This window comes from Microcaecilia unicolor, chromosome 2 (assembly GCF_901765095.1).
Source record: "Microcaecilia unicolor chromosome 2, aMicUni1.1, whole genome shotgun sequence".
Classification (NCBI taxonomy): Eukaryota; Metazoa; Chordata; class Amphibia; order Gymnophiona; family Siphonopidae; genus Microcaecilia; species Microcaecilia unicolor.
In genome coordinates this window covers 550586886-550610665 of record NC_044032.1, presented here as the reverse complement: position 1 = coordinate 550610665, position 23780 = coordinate 550586886, and the positions used below count along the sequence as shown (strand labels likewise).

The following is a 23780-nucleotide window of genomic DNA, read 5'->3' as shown; positions in this document are numbered from 1 at the left end:
CGAGGACCTGCAAACAGCACAAAAAGATGATCAGAGGTCCTGAAAGAATTTGTAATTCGCAGATACTGCAACAGAGTCCTGCGCACATCCAAAAGGTGCAACTGCCCAAATGAATCTGGAAACTCCTCCTCAACAAAGGAGGGAAGAAAAACAGGCTGGTTTAGGTGAAACGCTGAAACCACCTTAGGCATGAAGGAAGGCACGGTCCGAACCGTGACACCTGACTCTGAGAATTGCAGAAAAGGGTCTCTACAGGACAGCGCCTGGAGCTCTGACACCCGTCTCGCCGAGGTTAATAGCCACTAAAAAGATGGCCTTCAGTATCAAATCTTTCTCTGAAGCACGCCGAAGCGGTTCAAAGGGAGCCCCCTGAAGGGCCTTCAATACTAAACCCCAGGTTCCAAGCTGGACAAGGTGCCCGCACAGGAGGACGGAGCCGAAGCACCCCTCTAAGAAACCGTGCCACATCTGGATGAGCAGCTATGGACACGCCTTCAACCTTGCCACGCAGGGAGGCCAATGCTGCCACTTGCACCCGCAGAGAATTATAGGCCAAGCCTTTGTGTATAACATTCTGCAAAAAGTCCAGAATCGGCGAGACAGGAGCCCGCAACGGAGAAAGCGCTCTTGAAACACACCAGACTTCAAACTGGCACCAAATCCTGGCATAAGTCACGGAAGTGGAGCGCTTACGGGCCTGCAGGAGAGTAGAAATTACCTTATTTGAGTAGCCTTTATCTCTCAATCGCGCCCTCTCAATCGCCATGCCATAAGACCAAAGCGGCAGGCGTCCTCCATGGCCACCGGACCCTGTGACAACAGGTGCGGAACCAGAGGTAATGGAAAAGGAGCCTCCAACAGCATCTGTCGGAGGTCCACATACCAAGGCCTCCTGGGCCAATCCGGGGCAATGAGCAGCACTTCTCCTGGATGCAGCCGAATCCGCAGGAGCACTCGCCCTATCAAGGGCCACGGAGGGAAGACATACAGCAAGCCCAGGGGCCAGGGTTGAGCCAAGGCATCCAACCCGGCAGAGCGAGGATCCCTCCGTCTGCTGAAGAAGCACGGGACATTGGCATTGGAACTGGTCGCCATAAGATCCATCACTGGCTTGCCCCATTTGGCACATATCTGCAGGAATACATCGTCTGCTAGTTCCCACTCCGCTGGATCGATCTGATGCCTGCTTAGATAGTCGGCTTCAGGGCCGTGCCTAGGGTCTCTGGCGCCCCCCCCCCCCCCCCCCCGTGAAAATGATCACCCCCCCCCCCCCCCGGTGAAAATGATCACTCACCACTTGCCACACTGACAGGAATTGTCAGCAATATTCTTAGAAACAAATTGCTATACATTGCAAAATAAGATAGCAGATGTAAATTCTCAAAGTGGACATATTCCAAACGCTAAAATGAAAATAAAATGATTTTTTTCTACCTTTGTTGTCTGGTGACTTTCTTTTTCCGATCATGCTGGCCCTGTATCTGAGTCTGCTGCTATCTGTCCTCTTAACTCAATTTCCAGGGCTTCCTTTCCATTTATTTCTTCACTTTCCTCCTTTCTTCTTCATTTCTTGCTCTATATCCATTTCCAGCAATTTGTCCTCTCCATGGGCCCCCATGTCCATCCTTGTCCCTCTCTGCCCTTCCCTCCTCCATCCATAGCCAGCAATCCTCCTCTCTCCCCTCCCCTCCATTTCCAGCAAATTGTCCTCTCCCTGGGCCCCCATGTCCATCCTTGTCCCTCTCTGCCCTTCCCTGCTGCATCCATAGCTAGCAATCCTCCTCTCTCCCCTCCCCTTCCAGCAATTTGTCCTCTCCCTGGGCCCTGCTGCTGCCCTCCCATCCATGCCTTTCTGCCCTCCCATCCATGCCTGTCTCTCTGCCCTCCCATCGCCTCTCTGCTCTTTCCTCCGCGCCCTGGGGCCTTTAAATCTTTTACTTCCGGTCGCAGCAGCGTCAGTGAAAGCGCTGCCGATGTCTCCCTTCCCTTCGCGCTCTTGGTTCCCTCAGTGTTCGCCTTCTTCTGACGTCAGAAGGCGGCGGGACATTGAGGGAACCAATGAGTGCAAGGGAAGGGAGACGTCGGCAGCGCTTTCACTGACGCTGCTGCGACCAGGTAAAAGATTTAAAGGCCTCGGCGGCGAGGGGCGAGGGTAAGCACCACGGCGGCGCCCTCCAGAGGTGGGAGCCCCCCTGCGGTGCTTACCCCGCTTACCGCATCGGCACGGCCCTGGTCGGCTTGCACGTTGCTCTAACCTGCAATGTGAGCTGCTGAGAGGGACTGTAGATGTAGCTCGGCCCAGTGGCAAATTTGTTTGGCCTGCGCGGCTAGAGCTCTGCACTGAGTGCCGCCTTGTCGATTTATGTAGGCCACTGCTGTCGTATTGTCCGACATCACTCGGACAGCCAATCCTTCCAGGGTCACTTGAAAGGCCAGAAGAGCCAGCAACACCACTTTCAACTCCAGGCGGTTGATAGACCACTCCGACTCGTCGGGCGTCCACAGTCGGCCCATACTGAGGCGGGCCGCAGGGAGCCAAGAAAGTCTGCACTGATAATCCTGAGATACTGGAAACCATCGTTGAAGTAGAGAATACTGTAGAGGTCTCAGGTGCGCTCTCGCCCATGGCACCACTTCCAAGGTGGCCGTCATCGATCCCAACAGCTGGACAATGTCCCAAGCTCGCGAGCGGGGCATCCTCAGGAGCAGACAGACCTGATTGTGAAGCTTGCACCGCCTTTGTTCGGGAAGAAACACATAGCCCGAGGCTGTGTCGAACCTGGCCCCCAAATATTCTAGAGATTGCGAGGGGGTCAGGTAACGTTTGGTCATATTGGCGACCCAGCCCAGAGATTTAAGGACTGAAACCACTCTGGCTGTAGCTAGATGACTTCTCTTTTTCTGAGTCTGCTCTGATGAGCCAGTCGTCTAGGTACAGGTGAACCCGGATACCCTCTCGCCTGAGAAAGGCAGCTACTACCACCATTACCTTGAAGAAGGTTCGGGGAGCTGTGGCGAGGCCAAAAGGCAAGGCCAGAAACTGGAAATGTTTTCCCAACACCGCAAACCGCAGAAACTTCTGGTGCGGGGGCCAAATTGGTAAGTGCAAGTAAGCTTCTTTCAGGTCCAGAGACGTGAGAAACTCTCCTGGCTGTACCGCTGCAATGATGGAGCGCAAGGTTTCCATGTGAAAATGCCGCACTCTTAAGGACTTGTTTAGCTCTTTTAAGTCCAGGATCGGGCAAAAAGACCCGCCTTTTCGTGGCACCACAAAGTAAATGGAGTAGCGGCCTAGACCTTGTTCGGCGGGAGGCACCTCCACCGCCGCCCGTTTGGCGGCAGAACCGCATCGGGACTCCAGAAACACGTCTCTTACCGGGGCATCGAATTCTATTTGGTATCCGTCTCTGATCAGGTCCAAGACCCACTGATCTGCGGAGATTTTGGCCCACTCCTCGAAAAAGAGGGAAAGTCTTCCTCCGATGACACGAAACGAGGAGAAGGCCGGCGCACCATCATTGAGAGGGTCGCCCCTGAACTCCAGGCCTTGAACCGGCAGCTGCGGAACGTTTGTCCGAGCGAAAGGAGTTTCTCTGCTGAAAGCGGGCACGCGAAGTGAACCCAGCAGCGCGCCCCGGGCGGTACCTTCTAGCTTCACGGACGCGAGGTCTGTAAGAGGAGCGGACCGCCTGACCCTTAGAGGAAGGCTTCGGCCTATCTTCGGGCAAGCGCTGAGGTTTGGAATCCCCCAGGTCTTTAACAATGTTTTCCAGCTCCTCACCAAACAGGAGAAGGCCTTGAAAGGGCAACTTCACCACCCAATGTCCGCCACCCAATGTCGTAGCCAAAGAGTGCGGCGAGCCACCACTGCTACAGCCATTTGCTTAGCCGAAGCTCTGACCATATCATAAAGGGCATCAACCAAAAAGGACAAGGCCGACTCCATCCGCGGAGCCACTTCAGATAAGGTCTCCGCTCCATCAGCGGGCTGTTCCACTGCCTGCTGTAACCAAGCCAGGCAGGCTCTAGCAGCATAACAACTGCATGCAGACGCCCGAACAGTGAGACCTGCCAAATCAAAGGACCGCTTCCAAGCTGAATCAAGCCTGCGGTCTTGAATATCCTTCAAGACAGCACCTCCTTCAACAGGGAGGGTAGTTCTCTTTGTCACAGCCGTGACCAGGGCATCCACTTTAGGCACTGCAAAGCGAGCCAAATGTTCCTCATTCAGAGGGTATAATTGCCCCATAGCCCTGGCAACCTTCAAAGGTCCCTCGGGGTCAGCCCATTGAGCCGAAATAAGCTCTTGGATGGAGTCATGCAAAGGAAAGGCTCGAGCAGGCTTTCTGGTACTAGCCATCCTTGGATTAACCGAGGAGGCTGTGCCACTCCCAGGATCTTCAATCGAAAGGGCTTGTAAGGCATCTGAAATAAGCGCTGGCAGCTCCTCACGGTGGAAAATCCTCACCGCAGACGGATCATCAAGCTCCTGTGGCAATTCTGCACCCGACTCTGGCTCCTCAGCCCAAGAAGTTCTGCCAGACCCCTCAGAATCCTCATAGCCCGACCACAGGGGGGAAAAGGGGGGTGCGCCACACTCAGAAGGGGAATTAGCCCTTCTGCGTTTATCAGGAGGATAAGAAACAGGCAAAGCCAACTCCAAAAGGCCAGGATCCACCGGGGGGGGGGGGGGGGGGGGGCAGGCAGAGGGTCTGAAGATCCCTGTGGAAGAGCTCTTTTAAGCATGTATGCCATATGCAGCATTAAAACAAAATCAGGGGAGAAAACCGCTCCCTGACCGCCCGGATCCTGCCCAGGGCTATCAGCTCTATTATTAGCCTCACTCAGAGGACCCCCCCCCCCCCCGGATTCAGGGCTCTCCGTCGCAACGGAGGCCGCGCCATGTGGAAAATCCAAAATGGCGTCCGCTGCCAGCTTAGAGCGCGAAAAATCGCCGCTCGCCATGCTCGGGCCGGCTCTAATGTCTGTACAGCACGAATTACAGAGCCCCGCTGCTGATTTGCGCTTGCCACATTTAGAACAGCGCTTTACAGTCTCCGCAGCCATCGCCGAAAATGGCGGTAAAATTCAAAAAATGGCGGTTCGCGCCAAAAACGTCCCGATCGCGGGCCCACCCCGGAAGAGTCAGAAAACACTCTTGCCTCACTGGACCGAGTATCACAGCTCCGGTCCTGCAGAAGAATCTCAAGAAAAAAAACCTCTTTTCCAAGATCGCTGCACTAAAGCGCGACGCGACTTTTTTTTTTTTTTTTTTTTAACGCTGTGAGGAAAGCAGAGGCAAAAGAGGTAAATAAAAACACTCCGGAGGCTCAGATAAGTGGGAAAGGCAGGGAAAGGCGAACCAATGTGCCTGCATCCACTGAGTGGGAAAGGACAGGGAAAAGCAAGCTAATATGTCCACATCCACGGGGGCATGGGTAAGGCAGGGAAAGGGCTGACCTATGTGCCTTCAAAGTGAAGCTGCTATAGCCTCTAACACCCTGGCTAACAACTGGCAAGCCAGGAGCCACCCCCAGGCAGATTTTGATGGAGCTCGAAGAAGCTGCAGCCACCCTGCTTGGAGAGATAGAGAATACTGAAGAGGCAGTGGAGCTAGCTGGCCATGAGGCACTGAGAAAAGTTGAGTGCTCTCTATCTCCCCCTGCTGGTTGATGGACACAACCCATACGTAATGGCTTCATCTGCTTGATGACAAGGAATGTAATGTTTTAACTGATTATATGCGAAAGTATTATTAAAGTCAAAGACAACCCCCAAAGCCCCTAGGTTCAGCATTGTACCCGTAGCTGTTAAAACATGTTCCAGTCTCGTTATTCCCACAGCTGCCCATCTCCGAAAAACCGGATTCTCCGAACCTGGAGAAAACTTTAAGTTGCCCTGAAGAGGCAGCAGATCAGAAGTTTCTGAATCCACACCCCAATCTAGTCATATCCCTTCAGAGCTCCCATAGCAGCCTCAGCAATATACTGGCTCTAAAATGAGCTGGAATATCCTGTCTCGAAGCCTGCAGTAAAAAATAAGGGTGACAGGGACTAAAATAATCCCATTCTAACTGTCTAGGAGTGTAATCCTGTCTCTCCAAAAACCAATCCCCCAAGTGCCGCCACAAACAGGCCTGGTTATATCTTCGTAAATTAGGGATACCCATCCCTCCCTCCCCCCACGGACCCAACAATAGTTGAAAGGCTAGCTTCGGTTTCCTACCTCCCCAAATAAATTTACGCAAATGTTTATAGAGCGTTTGCAAATCTTTATTGAATACACGTAGGGGGAGCATCTGAAAACATACAGCCACCTCGGGAATTCAATCATCGCAGGACAAATCTCTCCTCTCAATACCCTTCTCCACCACTGCCAACTCCAGGCTCCGCTCATTCTGCCTCGCCTCACCCTATGCCTGGAACAATCTTCCTGAACCCCTACGCCAAGCCCCCTCCCTACCCATCTTCAAATCTATGCTCAAAGCTCACCTCTTCAATGCTGCCTTTGGCACCTAACCTTTTGGAAATCTAGACTGCCCCACTTTGTCTGTACACTTGTCTTTTAGATTGTAAGATTGTTGAGCAGGGACTGTCCTTCTATGTTAAATTGTACAGCGCTGCGTAACTCTAGTAGCGCTTTAGAAATGTTAAGTAGTAGTAGTAGTAAATGAATTCTACCATGTAAGGATAGGGGCAAGGATTTCCAACTGTTTAAATGTACAAGAGTGTCCTCCAACAGACAAGAAATATTAGACTGATACAATAAGGCAGATTTCATAGTAAGCCTTACCCCAAGATATAAAAAGGACTGCCGCGCCCACCGAAACGGAAAATCTGCCCCCCAGTCCTGCTTCAGATGCTCCAGAGGCCAAAGCCAACATCTTAGAAAAATTTAACCTGAACCCAGCAAAATCTCTATATTCCTGAAACAACTCCAACAACACCCTCAAGGAACACCTAGAATTGGTGATATGTTCCAATAAGTTGTCTGCATAAGCTGAAAGTGTAAAAGTGGAATTCCCAATTGGGACTCCCACAATCTCCGGATGCGATCCGATCTCTCGCAAAAGAAGTCCAACGTTAGTACAAACAATAATGGGGACAGTGGGCATCCCTGCCTCGTGCCTCGGTGTATACTAAATGATTCAGATCACTCCCCATTGGCCCACAGAAAAGCCCGAGGGTCCGAATACAGAGCTTTCGACGAATACAGAGCTTTCACCGCATCCCCAAAGAAGCCTTCTATATCCACCTTTTTCATAACTGCAAAAAGAAAGGGCCATACCACACGGTCGAAAGTCTTCTCCGCATCAAAACTAACAACAAGTGCCTCCGAAGCCTCTCTATCACCTCCAATGAAGCTAAAATTGCTCGTAAGTTTCTAGTTGCGGACCTCCCCTTTACAAATCCCACCTGTGGTGCTGAAATTAGATCCAGGAGTACCTGCAAAAGTCTATTGGCCAATATCCTTATAGTTTTACATCACAATTTAACAAAGAGATTGACCTGTATGACCCTGGATCCTTGCCTGGCTTCAAAAGAACAATCATTTGAGCTCTCTTAAAAGTTTCTTGTATAGTATGCATTTGCACCATTGTATTGAAAAAATTTAAAAGGGGGGTTTTCATTTGTTCATACAACAGCTTGTAGAATTCCACAGTATATACATCAGGGCCTGGTGTTTTATGAATCTTACTCTGTTGCATCACCAATAACAGGTCTCCTTCCACTATAGGAGCATTTAAAAACTCCCTCTGCAAGGAGTTTAGCATTGGCACTGATACATTTTCCAAATAAAGATCGTCATCATCCAACACGTCCCTTGGCTCCTGAGAGACTCATTGAACTTTCGAAAATGGGTCAATATATCTCCACTTGACCTATACCACTCACCTCCTGGATTCCGCAGTTGCATGATATGGGAAGCTCCCCTACTGCCTTTCGCCAAGCGTGCCAGTAATCTACCAGCCTTGTTTCCATGCTGAAACAAGGTAAGATTATGTATCATACCTGATAATTTTCTTTCCATTAATCATAGCTGATCAATCCATAGACTGGTGGTGGTGGGTTGTGTCCATCTACCAGCAGGTGGAGATAGAGAGCAATCCTTTTGCCTCCCTATATGTGGTCATGTGCTGCCGGAAACTCCTCAGTATGTCGATATCCAAGCTCCATCCGCAGGACTCAGCACTTAGAGAATTACACCCACAAAGGGACACTCTGCCCAGCTCACCACCGCCGAAACGGGGGAGGGGAATCCGTCCAGCTCATCCCCGCGGAGCGGGAGAGGGACACCACCCCGCCGATGCGGGGGGATCTGGCTTATCCTGCAACCGCAACCGCGGGAGGAGCTGACTGACCCTAACACCGCCGAAGCGGGAGGGGTACAAAGCTGCCCTACAGCCGCACGAAACGGGAGGGAGCGCCGGCAGAATTTATGTCTCAATCCAGCCCCGTAAAGCGGAGGGGAGAGGAATGCAGCAGCTCACTGTAACACAAACTCGTCTCAACTCTTGAAGAATCCAATTGAAAAAACTTGAACACGAAGTCCTCCTGAAGTAACTGAAGACTAAACTTGAACCTGAAATGCAACCAGAATATAAACAGTACAGATATCTGGGAGGGGCTATGGATTGATCAGCTATGATTAATGGAAAGAAAATTATCAGGTATGATACATAATTTTACCTTCCATATCATCATGCTGATCAATCCATAGACTGGTGGGATGTACCGAAGCAGTACTCACCCAGGGCGGGACATAGAAATCCCTGACCGCAACACTGAAGCTCCAAACCGAGCCTCCGCCCGAGCAGCCACAGTCAAGCGGTAATGCCTGGAGAAGGTATGGGCCGATGCCCAAGTTGCCGCCTTGCATATCTCTTCCAAGGAGACGGACCCGGCCTCTGCCATCGAGGCCGCCTGAGCTCTAGTGGAGTGAGCCTTCAGCTGAACAGGCGGCACCTTCCCCGCGGCCACATAAGCCGCTGCAATGGCTTCCTTGACCCATCTTGCCACTGTAGGCTTAGCAGCCTGCAGACCCTTACGAGGACCTGCAAACAGGACAAACAGATGATCCGATTTCCGGAAATCATTGGTCACTTCCAAGTATCTGATGATGACTCGTCTCACATCCAGAAATTTGAGAGCAGAGTATTCCTCTGGGTAGTCCTCCCTACGAAAGGAAGGGAGACAGAGCTGCTGATTCACATGGAAGCGAGAAACAATCTTGGGCAGGAAGGAAGGCACTGTGCGAATAGTCACTCCTGCCTCAGTGAACTGCAGAAAAGGCTCTCGACATGAGAGCGCCTGGAGCTCGGAAACTCTTCTGGCTGAAGTAATAGCCACCAAAAAGACCGCTTTCAACGTCAGGTCTTTCAGAGATGCCCTCGACAAGGGTTCAAAAGGCGGCTTCTGCAAGGCTCTTAGCACCAGGTTGAGATTCCACGCAGGCACCACTGAGTGCAGAGGAGGGCGCAGGTGATTAACTCCCTTGAGGAAACGTACCACATCTGGCTGCGAAGCCAGGGAAGCACCCTTCAGGCGGCCCCTGAAGCAAGCCAGAGCCGCTACCTGGACTTTAAGGGAACTGAGCGACAGGCCTTTCTCCAGACCTTCTTGCAGGAAAGCCAGCACTGAAGAAATTGGAGCAGTGAAGGGAGAAAGTGAGCCTGCTTCACACCACGCTGCAAAGGTACGCCAAACCCTGGCGTAAGCAGTAGAAGTAGAGCGCTTCCTCGCTCTCAGCATAGTGGCGATGACCTTGTCTGAGAAGCCCTTCTTCCTCAGATGCTGCCGCTCAATAGCCAGGCCGTAAGACCAAAGGGGGAGGGATCCTCCATCACCACGGGACCCTGATGCAACAGGCCCTGCTCCACTGGCAGCCGCAGAGGGTCGTCCACTGAGAGCCTGATCAAGTCCGCATACCAGGGACGTCTGGGCCAGTCCGGACCCACCAGGATTATTCGGCCCGGATGCTTTGCCACCCGATCTAGTACCCTGCCCAACATGGGCCAGGGCGGGAACACATAGAGAAGCTCCTGTGTCGGCCACTGTTGGAGAAGAGCAACTACTCCCAGAGATTGAGGGTCCCATCCTCTGCTGAAAAAGCGCGGCACTTGGCAATTGGCCGATTACGCCATCAGATCTAGGCTCGGCTGGCCCCAGCGCTTCGTGATGTCCAAGAACGCCTGAGCCGATAACTGCCACTCTCCGGGATCCAAGGTATGGCGACTGAGAAAGTCCGCCTTGACATTCATGACTCCGGCAATGTGGGCCGCTGACAGCTGTTCCAGGTTCGCTTCCGCCCACTGGCATAGATTCATGGCTTCCTTGGCTAGAGGGGCACTCTTGGTACCTCCCTGGCGGTTGACATAGGCCACAGCCGTGGCATTGTCCGACAGGACCCGTACTGGCTTCAACGCCAGTACCGGGAGGAACTCCAAAAGCGCCAACCGAATAGCTCTGAGTTCCAGGAGGTTGATAGACCACTTTGCCTCTGCAGGAGACCAGAGCCCCTGCGCTGTCCTTCCCAAGCAGTGGGCTCCCCAGCCCGTCAAAGAGGCGTCCGTCGTGACGACAATCCACTCCGGGGTCACAAGAGGCATCCCTGCAGACAACTTGTCTGTCTGCAGCCACCAGCTCAGTGCCTTGCGCACTGCTGGGTCCAAGGGGAGGCGCACAGCATAATCCTCCGACACCGGAGTCCAGCGCTGCAGCAGAGAGTGTTGTAGTGGTCTCATATGAGCCCTGGCCCAGGGCACTACTTCCATCGTGGCCAACAGCTGCGTATAGTCCCAAGCCCGGAGCGGAGAGGCTACTAGGAACTGGTCCACCTGAGCCTGAAGTTTGACAATCCGATTGTCCGGCAGGAACACTCTGCCTACTTGGGTGTCGAATCGAACTCCCAGATACTCCAGGGACTGAGTCGGGCGCAGCTGGCTTTTCTCCCAGTTGATGATCCACCCCAGGGAGCTCAAAAGAGCAATCACCCGGTCCACAGCTTTGCCGCACTCTGCATAAGAGGGGGCTCGGATCAACCAGTCGTCCAGATAAGGATGGACTTGTACTCCTTCCTTTCGCAGGAAGGCCGCGATGACCACCATTACTTTGGAGAAGGTCTGCGGAGCAGTAGCCAACCCGAACGGGAGGGCTCTGAACTGGAAGTGTCGGCCCAGGACTGCAAAACGCAGAAAGCGTTGATGAGGAGGCCAGATGGGAATATGCAAGTACGCTTCCTTGATGTCCAAGGATGCCAGGAACTCCCCTGCCTTCACTGCCGCTATAACAGAGCGGAGAGTCTCCATGCGAAAGTGCCGAACTTTCAAGGCCCGATTGACCCCTTTGAGGTCGAGGATAGGCCGGACAGAACCTCCTTTCTTTGGTACCACAAAGTAAATGGAGTAACGTCCCTTGCCAAGCTGATTTTCTGGCACTGGAACGACCGCACCCAGGCGGATCAGATTGTCCAAGGTCTGCTGCACTGCCACAGCTTTGACCGGAGACTTGCAGGGAGAGAGTACAAACCCGTCTCTTAAGGGTCGGCAGAACTCTAGCTTGTAGCCGTCTCTGATGACTTCCAGCACCCAAGCGTCTGAAGTTACCCTGGTTCACTCGCCCAGAAACGAGGACAGGCGTCCTCCAATCTGCACTGGGCCGTGGACCAGGACCCCGTCATTGGGTACGAGACCCTGGGGGAGGACCGGAGGGCGCACCTCCGGGACGGCGGTCTCTGCGAAAGGAATGCTGCCTGGGGGAGAAGTTCCTCTTGAAGGAAGAGGGGGCAGAGGAGCCCGATTTGCCCGGGCGGTACCGACGGGCTTCCTGAAACCGTCCTCTGGAGATACCGGGGCGAGCACTGGCCCGAGCCCTGACCTCTGGTAACCTCTTGCCCTTAGACGTGCCGAGATCGGTCACAATTTTGTCCAGCTCGACCCCAAAGAGCAGCTTGCCTTTAAAAGGCAACTTAGCCAGGCGGGACTTAGAGGCGTGGTCCGCAGACCAATGTTTCAGCCAAAGCCACCGCCGCGCAGAGACTGTCTGAGCCATACCTTTAGCCGAGGCTCTCAAGACATCATACAGCAAGTCTGCCAAATAAGCCAAGCCCGATTCCAGGGCCGGCCAATCAGCCCTCAAGGAAGGATTCGAGGGGGAAGCCCGCTGCACAATCGTCAGGCACGCCCTGGCCACGTAGGAGCCACAAACTGAGGCCTGCAAACTTAAGGCAGCCGCCTCGAAGGACGACCTTAAGGCCGCTTCCAATCTTCTGTCTTGGGCGTCCTTTAGGGCCGTGCCACCTTCCACCGGCAACGCCGTTTTCTTAGTCACCGCAGTGATTAAAGAATCCACGGTAGGCCAAAGAAAGGCCTCCCGTTCACTTTCAGGCAAAGGATAGAGGCGGGACATAGCCCTAGCCACTTTGAGGCTCGCTTCCGGGACATCCCATTGAGCCGAAATTAAGGTGTGCATGGCATTATGCACGTGGAAGGTTCTAGGCGGGCGCTTCGTCCCCAGCATAATGGCGGAGCCAACAGGGGCTGAGGGAGAGACGTCCTCTGGAGAGGAAATCTTCAAAATGCTCATGGCCTGCACTAACAGGTTGGGCAAATCCTCTGAGCGAAAGATCCGCGCTGCAGAGGGGTCATCCGCTCCATCCGAGCGGGAATCTGTCTCCTCCAAGGAATCCCCAAAGGACCGTTGGGAGAACTCAGATACACTGCCCTCATCTACATCAGAGGAAACAGCGTCCTCTAAGGCCTGGGCATCCACCCGAGGGCGTTTACTTCCGGGGGGCCTCAACCCCTTTATCGGACAAGGGAGAAGGGGCAGCGTTTTGCATAAGAAAGGCCTGATGCAGCAGCAAAATAAACTCGGGGGAGAAACCCCCCAGACTGTGCACTTCAGCAGCTTGGGCCACAGCCCTAGACGCACCCTCAACCGGCGCTCGCAAGAGCGGGGGAGAACCATGCTGCGCATCCAAGATGGCGTCCGGCGCGACACTCCGCGAAGGAGCCGCGCGGGAAGAACGGCGCTTAACTTTAGCCGCTTTTTTGCCGTCGCCCAAATCAAGGGCGGCCATGGCATGAACGTCTCCCAGCTCAAGGGCGGCCCAAGAAGAAGCCGTCCGAGCAGAGTGGCCGGCCAAGATGGTGGAGGCGAGCAGCGGGGGAAGGGCGTTTATGGCGGGAAAAACCGCCGCACCGGAGGAAGACCCGGGACACTGATCGGCCTCCAAACTGACACCCAACAAGGTCGAATCAGATTTTAAAACCCCCGCATCCCCGTTAGGAGCGCACACGCGGTCTGGGGAGCGATTCTTCACGCCCTCGCCCTCCGACGCCATAGGCCACATGGAGATCAATCGGGGAACCCCCTGCCCGCTATAAAAAGGTAAAAATTACCTGCTTCTCGCTCCGAGCTGTAACGACCTGGTGTCCCAGTGAGTAGCTGCAATAAACGTTTAAATAAACGTCGAAATAAACGCCTTTAAGGACGTCCAAAATTTTTTTTTTTTTTTAACGGAGCCAGCGGGAGGGGGGAGAAAAGGAGGGACCTGGCGCCACCAAGTTTGCACTTGCTCAAGAAGAGCCCTCAACCCCAGGCACTCAACAAAACCTAAAAATTAGACTTGGAGACCTAGCCAGAGCTGCTGCTGTGTGTGACCACCACCTGCTGAGATAGAGAACATACTGAGGAGTTTCCGGCAGCACATGACCACATATAGGGAGGCAAAAGGATTGCTCTCTATCTCCACCTGCTGGTAGATGGACACAATCCACCACCACCAGTCTATGGATTGATCAGCATGATGATATGGAATTGGAATTTATAATACAGTTGGGATTTGATCTGATCTCTCTTTGTTGAAGCAATTCATTCAGATCTCCCTGGGAGGTCAGAAGGGCCCTTCTAGAGTCCTCTGTCAAATCAGATCCATATTGTTGTCTCTGTTTCCTAATTATTAAAAAATATCAATACCAATACTTTACTAATTATTAGTTAACTAGAAACACAGGAGATGACAGCAGATTAAAGCCCAAAATGGTCCATTCTCTGTCCGGTAATGTGGTTAGGATAGTAACTGTTTCTCCATGCAGGTTAAACCCTATGCTTTCTATATAGTAGATGTTGCTTAAATAACCTAGCCTCCCTGTTTACAAAGCCGCGCAGCAATGCCAACACAACCCATTCAAAGTGAATGGGCTCTGTGTGCATTAGGGCACTGGAAGCAGCTAGCACGACTTTGTAAACAGGAGGGGCAAATTTCTTAACAAACCAGACTGACATCTTGTTTTCACCGGGATCTTAGAGTCACTGGATGATAAAATGACTTTTCATATTCATATACAGTCAGTAGCATATATTAGTCTTGAATTCATGACCTAGTATTTATCCTGGGTCACGGGTTAGGCCACTCCTTATCTGGTTTTGCAGTGACACATTAGTAAGAACAAACTGAGATTACAACATATCTGCATTTAACACACTCCTACATATAATCAGATATATTTTCTACTGAGTGCATGTTCTGTGACTCAGTCAAGCATATCCTCTTACTTTCCTTGCATATCCACAAGTTTATATGTTTGCATTCACTCTCAGTCATATGTTTTCCCCACACACATCCACTAAGTGTAGCATGCAGCAATTATCTCCCAGTCCTTTCTCCAGAAAACCAGGCTCTTCTTTTAGTACAGAGATACCTTATGACACTCTTGAGTTTTCCACAAAAAAAAAGGGGGGGGGGGGGAAAACTACTGAAAACAAGGTTTCAAAATTTGTTCTGTGCTATTATTGAATGGACTTGCTCCTTCCAACAACAGACAAGTAAATTAGACTTATACTGTGACAGGAACACAACCCAGTTACAGAAAATTTCACTTGTGTTGACCCTCATTCTCCCTTCTGGATATCAGAAGCATCTAAATCTAGAAATAAACAGTCTCCATAATGACAATTATTAATATTATAATACATAAATGGAAACTACAAATGGAATTTGCTCTCTATTGGATTAATGATCAATTTCTTGATCTGCTATGAGGAAACAGATTTCAGTACGAGCTTACAGTAAAAACAGTCACTTTTTTATCATAAACAAACAGTCATTCCTGGCACAGGGAACAGAGAGGGAGAGAAATGACAGGTTCTCTTACCAGCTCTGGTGGCTCCTTTATCAACCAGTCGTAAAAGACCTTTTTTCTTCAGAATGAAGCTGGAGCCAATAAAAACACTGGAGATGATTGCCAGGGTCAGTCCGAGGTAGAGGCTGTACTTGCTTCCCATGGTGCCAGTCATATTGAGGGGCATGCTGCTGGCCTGCCTGTTGACATATCGGAGGTTAGAGCTCTGCTGTTCTGTTCTGTTAGTGACCTCGCACATTACCTGAGAAAATCCCAAACTACAGAAAAGCAAACAAAACATATGGCATGGATGTTATCATCCACACTATGGTCAAGATAAAATGTGGTTATCCAGAATATCATGAAAGTTTTATTAATTTTTTTTTTTTTAGTCTTGCTCCTATAATTTTAAATAGGCCCCAATAATCCCATTGCCTGATTTATTAAGACTTTTTCCCCCATTGTGGCAGTAATTCAATAAACAATTATGCAGTAAACGAACATATATAACAACTACCAACATATATATATATATATATATATATATATATATATATACACACACACACACACACATATATATGCGTATGTGTGCACCTACATGTGTAAATGCCAAAATCCAGCTACACACTATTCCAGTGGTTCCCAAACTGTGCGCCGCAGCACCCTGGTGCACCGCGACAAATCCTGACCTCCCTCCCATTGCTGCCTGAACTGCTACTGCTCCCTCATTATGTCTCTTTTTCTCTTTCCTCCCCCTGCCCCACGAGTCTTCTTCTCCCTTCCGCTGGCTCTCCTCCGTAGCCCCAGTCCCCTGCACCTTTCTGGAAGTGGCGAGACAGTTTTCCGCCAGCGTCAGAGTCTGCCCTCTTCTCTGGAGCGTTCCGCCTACTTTGATGTAACTTCCTGTTACCTGCACAGGTGGCACATGCCTGAGAAGAGGCCCCAATGCTGATGGAAAGCTTTCTTAATCATCGCTGCTGCTGCTGGAGAGGTACAGGGGCCTGGGGCTACGGAGGAGAGTTGGCAAGAGGGAGAGATGCAGGGCTCACTGGGAGGGGGAAAGAGAGACTTGATTGGAAGAGGTAGGTTGAAAAGGAGAGAAGTCAGACTGTCCAAGGGGTGGGCAGGCCCAGAAGAGAGAGGAAGAAATGTGGCACTCGTGGGGTAGGGTGGGCATGATAATATAGGAAGAAGGGGGGAAAAAAAAGAAGGGAGAAGCTGAATATGGGGAGAGACAAGGACAAAGAAAAGATGCTGGGCAGGGAGGAACATTGGGACAGGAAAAGGGGGAGATGGAGACACGGGGGAGGGGGGAGAGGAGCCCCCCCCCTCCTGGGCTGCTCCAGGTGAAGGTGAACAGTGGAAAAAATGCGGAGGTGGGGGCAGTAGAAAACTGTGGGGGGTGGAGACCTATGTGGCTGGTGGAGACCTATGTGGGGGGTGCCACGAAAAATTGCTCAGACACTAAGGGTGTTGTGAACTGAAAAAGTTTGGGAACCTCTGCGCTATTCAGTAGATATGCACATCTCTTCCATAGTGCATATTTTACATGTCTTCCAGCAGGTGGAGACTGAGAACTCTGTCTCTAGAGTCAATAAGAGCCCTGGCTAGATAGACATAGATTCAGTATTCTCAGTGTCCAGCAGGTGGAAAATGGTGATCCCTTTAATCTCTTTGCTTTCTGATATTTCTTTCTTTATTGTAAAAAAAAAAAAAAAAGTTTTGAGTGCAGTGTCTTTGGCAGGTTAATGGGTACTATCAGTTGTTTATTTCTGTGTACTGGTGTCTCTTGCCTTATTCTGGAGGCTGAGGCCTGTGGGGGGGGGGGGGGGGGTCTCTAACAGCCTCATGTGTGTCACACTTGGCTGGCTGGGTCCCTCCCCCCAAGTCCTCCTGTTGTTTCCTGGCAGCACTGCCACGTTTGACAGTTTTCCTCAGTCTCCTTCTTTGCATGTGGCAGCTTTGTTTTGGTTTGCGGCTCCAGGATCGGCTCTGCCTTAGTGCGAGTTCCTGATTTAAAAAAAAAAAAAAAAAAAAGCCAGAGATCACGTGATGCTAGGCTAGCGAGAGGCAGCCATAGAGAGAAGCACCGCCCCCCCCCCCTTCAACATCGAGTGATTTGTGGAGTAGAACCTCTCCAAAAAAACCCAGCCTGGGCAATTTAAGGTGGGCGAAGGAGCGAAGGAGCACAGATCTCGGGAAGCTAGACCAGAGATTTTTGGAAGCACTGATGGCGGCGAAATCGCAAAGGAAAGACGGAGCACGAGGCTGCACGGGAGATTCCAAGATGGCGGAGACTGGCTCCGCGGGCGAGCAGACGGTGGGCTCTGCATGGGCAGCAGAGATAGCGGCGGAGGTCTCGGCGCTGCTGGAACCGACGGTAGACCGGAAACTGCAGCGTATATCTGATAAATTAGAGGCGATGGAAGGCAAGCTGGAGGGGTTAAGGTCCGATCTTACTACCTTTCAACAACGATTATCAGATGTGGAGGATAAATGTAATCAACAAGACAGTCTGCAGCAGAAAATGCAGAGCAAAATTGAACACCTAGAGGCTAAGCTAGACTACTTGGAGAACAGATCGCGGTGAAATAATCTCAGGTTAGTGGGCCTCCCAGAAACTATAAAAGAGTCTGACCTGTGCAGCTTTCTGGAGACTTGGTTAACTAAAGCGCTGGAACTTCCGCTGAGGGGCCCCTAAGGATTGAGATAGTGCACCGGTTGGGAGCGGTGCATACGGCCTGCCCGCGAATTGTAATCATGAAAGTCCTTAATTATGCCCATAAACAAGACATTTTGAGAGCATTGCGACAGAAGGGAGCCTTATATTATGAGAACCAGCGAGTCTTGTGCTTCCAGGATTTCTCTGCGGTGCTGGCGGCGCAGCATCGACTATTTGTGGACATATGCCAAATGCTACACACGAAGAAAGTATCATTTGCTCTTCTCTACCCATCTCGCCTAAGGATTCAGAATGGCGGTAAAACTAGTTTCTTTACATCCCCTACTGAAGCTCTTAAATTTGCTAATACTTTGACCCGGGAGGGAGAAGATATGAGTAAAGCCAGAGACTGATGCGCGATTGGTGAATGCATTACTGGGACATGGAAAACTCTTTGACGGTGGAGTTAATAGACTTGAAATACACCTTAGGGATCTGGCAAGCATTGAAATTGGATAAGGACTATCGGCACATTTGAACTTGTAGAGTGGCAATGAGGGCTCTATGTTGATTGATTGTTGAGTGAATGGTGAGAGTGAGTCTGTGAAGAGCCGCAGATGGAATGGAGCCCTCGAAGCTGGAACTGTGTTTTGCCTAATCTTTAAGTTGCAGGAACAGAAACAGGATATTGCTGGGCAGACTTATACGGTCTGTCTCAGAGCCGGTGGTTGGGAGGCAGGGATAGTACTGGGCAGACTTATACGGTCTGTGCCCTGAAAATGACAGATACAAATCAAGGTAAGGTATACAGAAAAAGTAGCACATATGAGTTTATCTTGTTGGGCAGACTGGATGGACCAAGCAGGTCTTTTTCTGCCGTCATCTACTATGTTACTGCAGAATACCCACACTCATTTATTAGGCATAGGGGGTCTGGGGTTGGTTTGCCGTGCATGTTGCTTGGGGGGGGCTCTGGGTGATCAGGTTCTTAGATAGAATATTGTGGCGGGGGGGGGGGGGGATAGGAAGGGGGGAAGGGACAGGGGAGGGGGTAATGTTTTTGTTAGGATTGCTTTGTGTTATGTTTTTGGATAGGGGTTTAATTTTGCTATTGGAACGAGCTCTGCGGGGACAGGAGGGTTGTTGGCTTGGGAGAGGAGGGGAGGCCTGGGGGGCACCCCTTCTATTTTTATAGAAGAGAGTTACTTTATCCAAGAGGGTACATGAGGTGGGACCCTGGGGTCACTTAGATTAGTATCATGAAATGTGTGTGGAGGGGGGGGGAGGGGAGTGTCATCGCCGATTAAAAGATCCAAGGTTTTACAGGCTTTAAAGTGCCACAAAGCGGATGTGGCATTTTTGCAGGAGACACACCTTTCACAGTAGAGCATGCCAAGTTCTAGCGGGGATGGGTGGGACAGGTGGTGGAGGCGGAGGCCCCAGCAGTGCAGAGGAAGGCGGGTGTTATGATCCTTTTCCATAAGGGGTTAAGGGTGTTGATTAAATCTATCAAACGCGGTCCGGATGGCAGATATGTTCTGGTAGCAGCTGAGTTGGAAGGACAGCTTTTGGTCCTATGCAACGTTTATGCCCCCAATGTTTTCGATAGGAACTTCTTTCACAAGCTTATTGAGGTTTTGGCGCCTTATCAGGAAGATAATGTTATCTTAGGAGGGGACTTTAACTTGCCTTATGACCCTCTGATGGATAAGTCGACCTGGGTCGCGGGGAGCCTGTTTCAGTACGCTAGGGGTTTGCCTTTTCTGTGTAACACGTTGAACTTGCTTGATGTTTGGAGGATTCTTCACCCTACACAAAGACTACACACACACACATCTCGGACACACTTGACCCAGTCACGCATAGACTTTCTTTGTATCGCGTACCCTATTTTCAAAGATTCCATCGACGGACATTGGGCCCTGTGAGATATTGGATCACACCCTTATCTTGTTACAGTTGGAGGTGGGTAAGGGGACACGTGCAGGGGGAGAGTGGAGGTTCCCGTTAGAATTGTATAGAGACCCGTTTCCTGAAAGAGAAATGGGCGGATTTTGCACATCATAATAGAGGACATTCACAGCAATATGGTCTATACTGGGAAACCGCAAAAGCAGTGATAAGAGGAGAGATCATCTCGTATAGGGCCAGAAAACGGAAAATTAGAGATAGGAGAATACTACATCTGGAGAAAACAATCCGGCAGCAGAGACAACATTATGGAAGTACAAGCACAGAGGGGGCTAGACGGGCTCTTTTGGATTCCCAGAGGGAACTGAATGAATTGCTTCATCAGCGAGCGATCAAGTCTAACATCTATTATAAATTCCAGCTATTTATTCATGGGAATAAGGCAGGGGGGTTGCTAGCTAGGTTGGCGTGAGGTAGTAGAGGGCCCACGCACATAGTACAGATGAGGCAGCCGGGAGGGGGGTGGTATAGAGATAGCAAGGATATCGTGACCCATTTCCAGAGATTTTATGAACTCCTTTATCAAGAACCTAAGGATGTGCTGGACGATGGTGATCTCTATCTAGAGAATACCTTGTTACCTCGGGCCACTGCAGCACAGAAGGCATTTCTTAATGCACCCATAGGAGAAGGTGGCTATCATCTTCGTAATAATGAGCTTTAATATTAAAATCCTGAACTAGAGTTGCTAACGGATTAAGGAAAATATTAAAAAGCAGTAAGGAAAGAATAGAACCTTGCGGGACACCACATGACAAATGATGGCGCACCAATGTTTGAGTGGGAGCATGCACCAAAAAAGACCAGTTCCCTAGATAGAAAGAAAACCAACTGAGGACAGTTCAGGTCAGCTCAATCTCCTAGAGATGAGATAGAAGTATAGAGTGATCAACTAAGTCAAAGGAAGCAGAAAGATCAAGAGAAACTACAAAGACAATACTCCCAGAGTCTAACATAGAAAGAACCTCAATAAGAAATGATGTGATGGCAGTTTCTATACTATGATTAGAACAAAAACCTGATTGATGACTGCTCTGCATCAGAAAGGAGCTGATTAAAAACTATTTTTCCATTACTTTTGATAAACAAAGATTAGAAACCGGCCATTAACTAGCTGATAAAGGATCAAGTAAGGGCTTTTTAAGAAAATTACAGGGACTGGTTGGCTGGTGATGGTAAATGGAACTCTGAGGAAACGGATATTACCAGTGGTGTGCCTAAAGGTTCAATTTTTGGACAGGTTCTTTTTAACATTTTTATAAAAGTGATATTGCTGAAGAGCTATATGGTAAGGTTTGCCTCTTTGCAGATGATACCAAATCTGCAAGAGCCACCCCTGGTGGTGTGGATAACATTAGGAGGGACCTAGTGAAGCTTGAAGAATGACCCAAAAATTTGGCAGCTAAGATTTAATGCTAAAAAAATAAATGCAGTGTCATGCATTTGGGTTACAAAAACTCAAGGGAGCGATAGTTTAGGGGGTGAAGTACTTTTGAGCATGAAAGAGGAGTAGTACTTGGTTGCAATTGTATGTCATGATCTTAAAGTGGTCAAAAAGGTAGAAAAAGTGATGGTGAAAGCTAGAAGGAAGCTTGGGTGCATAGGGAGAAGAATGACCAGCAGGAAAAAGGAGGTAGTAATGCCCTATATAAGACTCTAGTGAGACCTCATTTATAGTACTGTGTACAATTCTGAAGACCACACCTTGAAATAGAAATAAACAGAATGGAACTGGTCCAGAGAACAGCTACTAAAATGGTCTGTGGTTTTCATCATAAAGTGTATGGGGACAGAGAATGATTTCAATACGTACTTTGGAAGAAAGGCAGGAGAGGGGAGATATGACAGAGATGTTTTAATACCGCCATACCATAAATGCACAGGAGGTAAAGCTCTGGAATGAGGAGGGATAGGATGAAAAGGAAAGGGGACAGACTTCGCAGTAACCTGAGGAAATACTTCTTCACAGAAAGGGTGGTAAATGTGTGGAACAGCCTTCCGGTGGAGGGAAAAACTATCTGAATTCATGCAAGCTTGGGACAAGTACATAGGATCTCTAAAGGAGAGGAAGGAATAATAGATAGCATGGATGGGCAGACTGGATAGGCTGTGTTATCTGCATTCATTTTTTTCTGTTTCTAAAAGAATGATGGAGGCAGAGATTTAAAAAAAAAAAAAATCTTCCAATGACATCTACTGGTAGGGAGCCACAACCCTCTGGTCTAGACTGGTCTAGCAAGATAACTTTAGGAATTTAGGACATGTTGCTAACTGCTCACACCTAGACAGATTATGGTACTCATGGACATCTGTTGCCTCCACCCCTGCATACTTATGTAGTTTCTATAATGTCATACATTTGTGCCTAATTGCTAAACACACACATTCCCAAAAATGCTCTAATTGTTTTAACAAGTAATCTCCTATTAGTTAACTACCATTAACAGATAACTGTGCACTGTATATTGCACAATACCCCAAAAATATTCACAGCAAACAGCATACCTTGCATCAAATGGAAATTCTGTGACATTATTTGTTAAATTCTTCAGCTTGCTCAGAGAATGAGCTATGCTCATACAATTGTCCCAGCTAATTTCCTATTGGCCCCTTATTTCACAAATTATAAACCACTCTATCCTTGTACTAGGCAGTGCATAAGCACAACATACATAATACAGTAATAAATAAAAATAACTTTGAAATGAAGCTCGTATCATCATCACAAACATAAATAAACAACATGGACATCAATTCAGTAGTCATTCCAACTCACAAATGTTCAATTAAAAGCCCGAGTAAACAGAAAGGCCTTTAGTTATTTCTGAAACTGTAAAAAATTAGTCATATTTCATAAATATTCAGGAAGTCCACTCCACAATATTGCCCCTGTCAAATAGATTATATGTCTATAAAAATCCAAATGAACATTTCTAGAAGATGGACTATCTAGTATAAATTAATTAGCTCAGTGCAATAAGCACTGGGGATGGTATATCCTCAAAGAACTTGATAATGAAAAAGGAACTTCATGGTTAGCTCAGCTGGATTGGTGGTGAATTAAATTAACTATAGGAATACAAATGATTATAGCTTGTCAAATTACAAATTAGAATATTTCCCTAACCCATTTCACTATTTTGTATGCCTATGTAGCACCACTTTCCCCAGACCCAAAGGAACAATGAAATCCACAATTTCGATTTCTGCCAGGTACTTGTGACCTGGCTTGGCAACTGATGGAAACAGGATACAGGGCTAGATGGACCATTGGTCTGATCCAGTATGGCTACTCTTATGTTCTTATGATACAGGCTTGGCTCGTGTTGTATGAATGACACTATACATGTAATTGCAATTAATAAGCACCCAGTGGATTCAATGAGTGAGCTTAGTTGTGACTTACTACTACTACTATTTAACATTTCTAAAGCGCTACCAGGGTTGCGCAGCGCTGTACAATTAACAAAGAAGGACAGTCCCTGCTCAAAGGAGCTTACAATCTAAAGGACAAAAAGTGCAGTCAATCAGGTTTGAGGCAGTCTAGATTTCCTGGATAGAGGTACAATGGTTAGGTGCCGAAAGCGACATTGAAGAGGTGGGCTTTGAGCAAGGATTTGAAGATGGGTAGGGAGGGGGCTTGGCGTATGGGCTCAGGGAGTTTATTCCAATCATAGGGTGAGGCGAGGCAGAAAGGGCGGAGTCTGGAGTTGGCGGCGGTGGAGAAGGGTACTGAGAGGAGGGATTTGTCCTGTGAGCGGAGGTTACGGGTAGGAGTGTAAGGGGAGACGAGGGTAGAGAGGTAGTGAGGGGCTGCAGATTGAGTGCATTTGTAGGTTAGTAGGAGAAGCTTGAACTGTATGCGGTACCTGATCGGAAGCCAGTGAAGTGACTTGAGGAGAGGGGTGATATGAGCATATTGATCTAGGCGGAAGATAAGACACGCAGCAGAGTTCTGAATGGATTGAAGGGGAGATAGATGGTTAAGTGGGAGGCCAGTGAGGAGTAGGTTGCAGTAGT

The 23780-nt window shown here is 49.4% G+C and overlaps 1 protein-coding gene across 4 annotated transcripts in view; it reads right to left on the bottom strand.

Moving 5' to 3' along the window:
• Nucleotides 1–23780, bottom strand: part of NIPAL1 (NIPA like domain containing 1) — an 83931-nt gene that overhangs the window by 48842 nt on the left and 11309 nt on the right. For 2 of the 4 annotated variants that reach the window (XM_030191352.1, XM_030191353.1), the window contains exon 2: nt 15158–15402. In XM_030191352.1, coding sequence (XP_030047212.1) covers nt 15158–15402 — 245 coding nt within the window. Of the gene's footprint in view, nt 1–7895; nt 7957–15157; nt 15403–23780 lie in introns of those variants that run through there. The other 2 variants (XM_030191354.1, XM_030191355.1) reach the window with 2 other exon arrangements.